Consider the following 9620-nt stretch of genomic DNA (forward strand, 5'->3'; position numbering starts at 1 on the left):
GATCATCTTCAAACACTGCTCCGAATCATCAAGTTCTCGTTGATATTGGTAAAAGTGTGCTCGCGCGGCACCCACTCTACACAAAGCTTTCTCATACCAAAATATTCTTGAATAATATGATGTACATGTTCAGTTGATATCTTTAGAGTTTCTGCTATTTCACTCAATTTCAATTTACGGTCATTCAAAATCATTTTGTGTAATTTTTAAATATTTTCGTCGGTAACAATCTGTTTTGGGAGTCCACTGCGTTCTCCTTCTTCGGTGTTCATTTTATCACGTCTAAACTTAGCATACCAATCCTTGATGGTTAATTATCCTGGGGCAATGTCCGGAAACTCCACATCCAGTCAAGTTTTTGCTTCAACTGTATTTTTTCCCTTCAAAAAGCAATATTTTATTATTACGCGAAATTCCTTTTTATCCATTTTTTTCACAATAACAAAAGTTGCTTCACTCAAAATACTATAATTCACAAACTAATGATCCGACAGCTGTCAAATTTATACACGCATCTTTTGAGACTTAGGACTAACTTAAAAACTTATGGATTTAATTATAGTAGCGCCATCTATGTGCCAGGCCGGTGACTTTTCAATTGACCTGTTAATTCGAAGATTAAACCATCCAATTTAACTCTTGTTTCCATCAACTTGTGACAGACTTTTGCGAATTATTTCACGCTGGCATTAAGTAACACTTGAAAGTATTTTAAGTAACTCATTACTTTTAAGTTAACTCTCTAAATATGCATTCTTCTTTCGACACACAATTCATATATTTTCTGTAAGTGTCGGCTATCGATGGATAATACTTTTAACAAATTACTTTGTACCGATTTTTGAAATAAAATTTTAAATTAAAAATATCCTCTGAAACGAATTTATATGCCTATAAAATAAGTTAAATTCGATGGAACTATCAAAATTGCTGGTAGAGAATTCAACTCGAAGGCATATTTAATTATTCGTATAGCCTATTTAATCGTCAGCAGCTGATAGCTTCACTAAACTAGCAAGTCTACACTTTTGAAAACTTGCTTTCGAGGCACTAGAATGCTTAATCGTTTAGTGATTTAAATTAAATAAGACCAAAATAGAATCAAAGAATGTTTTTAATATAACAATAATTTTAAATTTTGGCCTAAATTATGCTCATAATAAACAGTATGGAAAGGGCAAAATAAATAAACCCTTCTCTGCTTTATATCACGAGTTTTGCTTCATGTTGTGAAGCGTAATACGGATCAGCTACGAATTTAAATTAATACGTTTGAGTAAAGTATCGGATACAAACTGTCGTATATATATAGATATAAAAATAGTATAAAGTGTTATCAACTATTCGCGAATACGTACATAAAATGTTTTAAATGGGGAGCCGCTCCCTATCCGCCATATTCACCGAACGTTGTATCTTTCTAATACTATTAGCTTTGATCGACGAGTAAAAGCCTAGCAGAGTGGTGCTTCAACATACTTGTCTTGTAAGTTCAAAGAACTAAGAACTAGCTCTTATAATTTCCTAACTCCTAAAAAAATGATAGCCGGCTTGGTGGCGCTGTGGTAAAGGCGACAGGACGGTCCTTCTATTGTTGCAATAGCCGCGGGTTCAAATCCTACTGGGGCATCGTCGTAAATTTATGTTTGTGATTGTTTAATATTTGTGATTGTTCTAGGCAAGAGTGTAAAATCCGACAAGGAAAATGATCCCAGTCATTCCAGTAACCAGGCTGGGTAAGACCTGATGACTGCTGGGATAATTACTAAGTTGGTCACTCGGTAGGCTTAATGCCGATACCGTCGTTCAGAGCCCACGTTAAACTGTAGGTCCAGTACAGATGAACCCCTAGTTGGTAAATTGAGATTTTAAAATATAGATAACATTAAATAAATATATTGAAATTTGTTATTTTTACCCAACTGTATTACAGTTTTGTTGCCTCGTTCGAGGGGCACTATTTTACGCGGAACCTACAAATAATCAAATCAATAGCGGTCTCTTTGCAATATCTACATGAACATCATAACCAAACGTAACAGATCAATGAACGCTGTGGACGCCCAAAGGAGGTTGTTACCGATGAAAACACTTAAAAAAAACCAGAAAATAATTTTGAATGACCGTAAATTGTAATTGAACGAAATAGCAGACACACTAGAGATATTAACTGAATGTGTACATCATATCATTCACGAATATTTGGGTGTGAGAAAGCTCTGTGTAAAGTGGGTACCGCGCGCGCTCATTTTTAACCAAAACAACGACGAGTTGATGATTCGGAACAGTGTTTGAAGATGATCAGGCGTAATAAGCCCGAGTTTTGAGTCGATATGTGACAATAGATGAAACATGGCTCCATCATATGACTCCGAAGTCCAACCGACAGTCATCCGAGTGGACTGCACACGATGAACCCGCTCCAAAGCGTGGGAAAATGGAACAGTTGGCGGCTGCCAAGGTTATGATATCTGTATTTTGCGACATCAACAGCGACTATTATATAGCGTTACTAGATTGTTTGAAGAACGAAATAGCCGAAAAACGACCGCATTTGAAGAAAAATAAAGTAGTACTTTACTAAGACAATGCACTGTGTCACAAGTCAGTGAAAACAAAGGGAAAAATCCATGAATTGCGCTTCGAATTGCTTCCTCATCCACCGTATTCTTCAGATCTGGCCCCCAGCGACTATTTCCTGTTCTTAGATCTCAAAAGAATGCTCACTGGGAAGAAATTTTCGTCGAATGAAGAGGTGATCGCCGAAACTGAGGCCTATTTTAAAGCAAAGGACAAATCGTACTACAAAATGGTATCGAAAAATTGGATGGTCGCTATAATCAGTGTATGTTTTTGAAAAGAAATGTGTTTTACTATGGTAGGCCGGAGACTTTTCAATTGATATGTTATTAACTGTAGATTTTAAAAGCTAAAAATGTATTTGCGTTGTAGGAGTTGTATTGAAAAATGTGTAGTGTGTTAAAGCTTTGTCGCGGAATGAGGCTTCAGATTAAACCTCACTTAAACTATTCAAATATAGAAATCAAAAAGGGCAGAATTATTGAATAGCAAATTTAAATATTATAATTAAGACATTCCAAATTTTTAAATAGCGTGAGCAATTCTCGATACTAAATATTAAAAGACAATTCGAGTCATCTACCTTGTGATTCTGGACCAGCACAAAATGGCATTCCGTCTTGTATTTCGGTCCTCAAAAACCGTAGAGAATCCATATACGGTTTAAAATAATAATCGGTAGGAGGCACCTTAAACCCTTTCTTCAGATAGTTGAAGGTGGCGATATCCGACCAGTCTTCCGCGTACGCCGTAATGTAGCCTAAATCTCTGTAGTCATACCTAAAACAATCTGAGATAATTGATTTATCCGTAAATTTCTACATACACCTAAATTAGACTTTATATAGTGGACGTACCATATTAAAGGACAGTTGTTCAATCCATCTAATGTCCACGGCTGACATATATCGACCGATTGGTTTTGATTCATGCCACTAAAAAACGCCATTGCGTTGGGAAATGTATTGTCATCAATTTTATTGTAGCCTCTAAATTCGTGAAAGCCATTTTGCGTCACGAAATCCCTCGTTTTCGGCATAGTTCGGATAAAATTTAATCGAGAAACCGCATCGATTACGACGATAAGAACACTGATCGGCTTCTTCCGTGATGACTCCTTCAACAATTCCGCTTTTCGTACCAAATTTGGTGTTCTACGAACTACTTGATGAATATTACTATACCAGAAATTCGACGGGTAACCATTTGTTGTGTCTTCCGTGGAGTTATGACATAATACTACGACTGTATCATCATATAGTCGTGCTGAGTTTTTAAAGGACCTACAGTATGATGAAAATCTACAAATATAATATTTTAAACATTAGTGTATATAGTAATATAAACATGTATATGTTATTAGGTATGTATTTTGATCGATAAGAAGGCATTTATTAAGAAAAATGTATATGAACCAAAACATTTTCCATAATTTTCGACAACTTTTTCCCAACTTTCTACCAATATGGTGATATCTTACCGAAATAACAATGTTAGTTTGGCAGCAATCCAATTATTAATTAAGGTTAAGTTATGCTGCATAGATCTGAACGTAATTAATACGCTGCAAGAGTACACGCTTCAAAGCTGTTGCAAGTTGCAAGTATTATCCCGCAAGAAGAGGATTATGCGTCTATTACTAGCTGTTGCTAATTTTTTACAACAATATGTCATTCATTTAGTTTTACTGATGTTAGTATTAGTATGTTATACTAACATATGTTAGTATTAGTGTGTTAGTATCTGAAGTAACATTTAATTCGGCTTTAATAGCTCTTAATACACTGATTATTCAGTGTCGATATGCATGACTCTCCTTGAGTAACTGATGACTTTTTACCTCAGTAGATTCATCACAATATGTCATAGAATATATTTTGTCTGGCAAAACGGATCGAAGTAATATTTTCAGTCAGTTGGTGTTGTAGCAATTTTCCCCCATTTTTTATCTTTCATATCGTATGTAAATATTTGGAACGGTTTATTCATCATCTCCTAAACTGACTCAGTGTTCTTTGAAGGCTTAAGCGAGAATTTCGTCCAATACATCTTGAAACTCTTTGTCTTCAAAGGTTTCACAATTTTTGCAAGGTGCAAGAGATTTCCTGCGAGAAATACACTATAAGTCTGTTACTAGCTGTTGCTAAATTTTTTTACAACAATATGTCGTTCGATTTGTATCGACCAACGTCGATAGATATCTGGAGTAATATTTTTATTCAGTTTTAGTAGCTCTTAATACACTGATTATTGCAGATCCTACCATATAAGCAGCAAAACTTTATGGCCATGAATATTCCGACTCACTGTCGATATGGACAACTGTCCTGGACTCACAGTTGAGCTGGGGAGCAGTTGATCAGATTGATACTCCTCATTTTCACCAATAGATATCGCTGATCAAAATTCATACCAGCACCAAATATAAAACATCAATTATTCGGCTTGAATTTAATAAGATAAAATTTTTATGATCATGGATGAGACTTACGTAAACCCTGGCCATCGGTCCCTGCAATGACATTTGTAAATTTTAAATGCAAACCCAACTATGGTCTATTCAAGACAGTAGTGACACACGTGATCAATATATGTCCATCGAAAGCTGTAAATTCGTTTTACAATCAGACAATATTGTCCTTGCCATTTTATTCTATCTAAAAGAGATAGTATGCTGTTAGTTCGAACATGTAAACCAAATGGCCTGCAAAAGTTGTCCGTTTGTCAAACGTCTGCAAAATTCTTCAAAATATTATAATTACGGGTTATAAACCGGCAAACGTTGTTTTAACTCTTTGTTTTAATGAATTATAAATCGCCCCGGTTTTCATTGTAAAATATTATGTTTTTGTTAAATTGTGGTCTAAGCAGGATAAAAGTTATGGAAACTAGTCCACAAAGACTCAAATATTCATGGCATTTTATAATGAACATTCTAGGCAAAGGGGGAATAAAAAATCTTTAACTAAAAACGCAAATGAAAGAAGAAATAAGAAAAATTATTAATGTAGCAGACGAAACCCAATGTATGTATTCACTGTTAGTTTGAATAGACATTCAAACTAACAGTGAATTCACGTTATCAAAATTTATGACGTCGCACTCTCGTCGTGTCAACTTTGAGCATTATCTCGTTCCTTTTCGAAGTAGCTGGTTAGGGACGCAATCTGTTTCTGACTCTGACAATAACGTTTACGAGTTTATCACCTCTAAATATTATCACGAATGATTTGAATAATATTGTAGACATTTGGCAACCTGACAATATTTGAGGCTGATTCGGTTACATGTTCGGATGCATCAGACAGTATTGTACCTTTTTTTAAATACAATAAAACGGGAAAGATATGGTCAGATTTTAAAACGAATGCTATTTTGGACCGACTACATATTCAAATACATTCATCTTAGAAATTTTTTAAATTTTATTACTTTTGTTATGGGAGCATTTTTTAGGAAATATATAAAGTATCCTGTATTACTGAACGATTTGAAAGTGTCCATAAAAAATGTATTTTTTAAGTAATTTAGCATCCATTGAGTAATTTGTCAGAATATTGACATTGGCAACGTTTTCTTAAGTTAGAAATAGAATATGACGATAGAGAGACTTAATCAAACGGTAGAAGGGGTTATGTTACTTGAAGAGACTGTATAAAGTTTATTGAAATCTCTATTGTAATTGATGTAATTTAAAAAGCATATTGGTCCAATATATTTGGAATTGCAGATCCGTTCTAGTGACAATGAGTTCCCACAATTTAATTCTCTTAATCCAATCCTCTTTTAACCCATCTTTCCTCTGTTTTTGAAGTAATGTTTACAAATAAATGTCAGAACTTATAAATTCAGAATAGTCAAACGATTCACAAATTTTGTGAAAACTTAATTGGATGCTAAGAACTACTGAAAGTTGTGGAAGGATAGGATCATTCAATATATTCACCTTTGGTCTAGACATTTTCAGTGTTAAATATATTTTGGGAGACTACAGTAAAAGGGCAATGACGTGCATGCGAATTGGACAGAACTGCCCATGCGCATTTATTCTAAAACAGCTTGAAGGATTTCACAGTCACGCGTTGTTGTTTAAAAGAGTTGTCAGTATTTTTACAAGTATTATTTAGGTTAATTTTATGTTTACAAAAGTTGGATGAGGTAATACAATTATTTGTTATTTAGTAGAAAAAATAAGCAGCAGACAATACGAAAACAAGTATATAAGGTAAGAATTATTAGTAAAATGTTATGTTTTGTTAAATTGTGGTCTAAGTAGGATAAAAGTTATGGAAACCAGTCCACAAAGACTCACATGTTCATGGCATGTTATAATGAATATCCTAGGCAAAGGGAGAATAAAAAATCTTTAACTAAAAGCGCAAATAAAAGAAGAAATAAGAAAAATTATTAATGTAGCAGACGAAACTCAATGTATGTAGCTGGTTGTGTCATTACAAAATTACAAGAAGTTAAATTTTTTAATTATTTCTATATGCTGCTACTACGACTCTATTAAAAATTACTTTATGGTTATATTATCTTTGCAGGTATTAGTTATATGATGAGAACAGAATAAAAATGTGGGATCATTCACATAAATATGACAATAGAATAATTAAACAATCTCCTACAAAGAAATGTCCTAAAGAGGAATACTAGGGTAACAGTTGGAAAGCTAGATTCATTATATGATCTGATTTACTTGAAAGTATGGAAAAGGATTTTGAATATTGAATGATCAAATGCGAATAACTACCAAGATAGAATAATTATCAGAGCCCACAATATAGTATGCACATACTGTATACAGTATAGTTTACAGTAGTACAGCAGTAGTTATAATACTGTATAGTTTTACAGTATTCAGGTAAATTTAAAGTAAAAAATAAAAAAAACGAAACAAAACGATAAAAAATAAGATAAATTATGTTTTAGAATATACTAGAGTATTTATACTAGTTTTTGTTTTAATATATTATTTATATTGCTTGTGTGTGAGCCTTAGATTACTTTTTTTTTTTTTTCGTTGCAATAAAATTTGTTATACGATATATTATTTCTATTTTTCTGCACTATTTACCTGCCCCAGAAACCGAAAGAAATAATGAATCACAAAGCCTCAAACCTTGTGTTATCAATTTATTTCACACTTTCTATTAACTACATCTTATATTTACAGACATCTACTTTTTCTAATATCTGCAATCAGAAAGTTATAGGTACAAAGTATACGAATATGACCATTTTTAACTCTTACTTTTACTATAATCTTTAAACAAATTCTGGTTTCATACTATTTAACATAAATATACCTATGTTCCATAGCAAATTTACGAAATTAGTGTTACAAAATTAGAAAATTTTGGTGATGTACAGGCTTTTTTTGTCTGGTACTAATTTCCCTATTAAATAATAATTTTACCTCAACGAGCTTTTGTCATCATAAAATTAACATAAAAATTACTTCCTTTCTCTCGTAAATGATAACGCGTGGCTGTTGTCACGCCTGTCATCTGTCAATATAGAATAAATGGGCGTGAGCAGTTCTGACCAATAAACACGCTCATCAATGTCATTTTACTGTTGTCTTATTTTGACTGCTGTGCTTATATGTTATACAATTGTTTCCAAATGTTAATGCGCCTCTTTCATTTATCGATACATTATTTACGTTTATCTACATCCATTTTCAGAACATATTTCTTCTTCTTATGGTACTAAATCACACTATCTATCACACTGACCATAAAATACTGTAACCTAACTGAAAATACCACAAAAAAAATTGTTTTCTATTTAATTCAAAACTTAAAGAGATTTTGGGACACCCTATATCATTGTAAACTAACCGCTATACTAATACACCACAAGCAGTTATATTAAATCATATAGAATCGTATATAGTTACAGCTAAAATCTTTAAGTGATATGATGTGTAATATGTTTTATTTAGTCCAATATAATAGTAAAGAAATAATAATATTTAATATAATTTAAAATAAACGTTATAGTTTAATCACGCTTAGTATTTTTGTAATACGTAACCAACTTATCTCAATACTTACACGTATCCAACGTCTGGATAATCAACAGAGCCATGTCTACTAATAACACTATAACAGCAAGTGTTGTCATCGGAATTCCCAAATTGTTTTTGGATGACCTCTGTCCGTATGTGCAGTGTTACCACATCTCTTTCAACGGTAATATAGCTTACGGGTTCAAAACTTGAACATGATATAGGATAGCTAGGTGTATAATTATTCCAACTGTGGTAAAAAGCTGGTAAATTTGGAATAGTACACTGAGTAGTGTTAATTAAATAAGAATCTACAAAAACATAACTCGGAGTAATGTTAATTAATATATATTACTACAACAGTGAGTACAAGGAATCTATGCACCTCCTTAATTTTAATAACATTTTTTAACATTATTTATTTAAATATTTTAAACAAATAATATTTCTCTAGTAATAAGAAATAATAGATATAATTTTATAATTTTCAATCTAGTTCTTAGTAACATATCAAATAACATTATTGATTTATACTCACAATCATTTACTGCAGTGCATATACTAAATATGAAAACTGTAACGTAAAAAATGACGATATTATACATTATTTCAGATATAGATTCAATTAAATCATGGAAATAATATTAATGTCTAGGTTCACTTCACTTGTATTTATAGCAAGTGATTATCAAAGAAAAATATGAACTTAAAATACTGAGGTCATCGGATAATTTTATAAGGGGTCAATCACATTTAATCTTCCCTGCGAAAGGTAGAACGGTTCGATCGTGTATCTTCGGTTGCATAATGTCGCTTATTAACTTTTATGTTCTATAAATTTTATATCTATTTCCACTGAATTATATTCTAAAATATTTCTGATATGCTAAATATATTTTATTGCTTGACTTTTTTTAATTAAAATGCTTAATAATTCTCTTCAAAATCGTCTATCAACATTTTTATGCCACATACTAATGAATAATTATAATCATCGTCCAACAACATGTCCATTTTCCAC

At 32.4% G+C, this 9620-nt stretch overlaps 1 protein-coding gene across 1 annotated transcript in view; it reads right to left on the minus strand.

The window, feature by feature from the left end:
* The window catches only part of LOC143200041 (uncharacterized), a 15821-nt gene extending 6532 nt beyond the window's left edge, over nucleotides 1-9289 (minus strand). The window contains exons 1-4 of the mRNA XM_076410287.1: nucleotides 9138-9289; nucleotides 8646-8910; nucleotides 3438-3881; nucleotides 3164-3360 (exon numbers count right to left, since the gene is read on the minus strand). Of these exons, the coding sequence (XP_076266402.1) occupies nucleotides 3164-3360; nucleotides 3438-3881; nucleotides 8646-8910; nucleotides 9138-9204 (973 nt within the window). The 5' untranslated portion in view covers nucleotides 9205-9289. The remainder of the gene's footprint in view (nucleotides 1-3163; nucleotides 3361-3437; nucleotides 3882-8645; nucleotides 8911-9137) is intronic.
* Nucleotides 9290-9620: the final 331 nt, after the last annotated feature.

This window comes from Rhynchophorus ferrugineus, unplaced genomic scaffold, assembly GCF_030347505.1.
Source record: "Rhynchophorus ferrugineus isolate W39M unplaced genomic scaffold, kcgeb_rfMv2 rfM7, whole genome shotgun sequence".
Lineage (NCBI taxonomy): Eukaryota > Metazoa > Arthropoda > Insecta > Coleoptera > Curculionidae > Rhynchophorus > Rhynchophorus ferrugineus.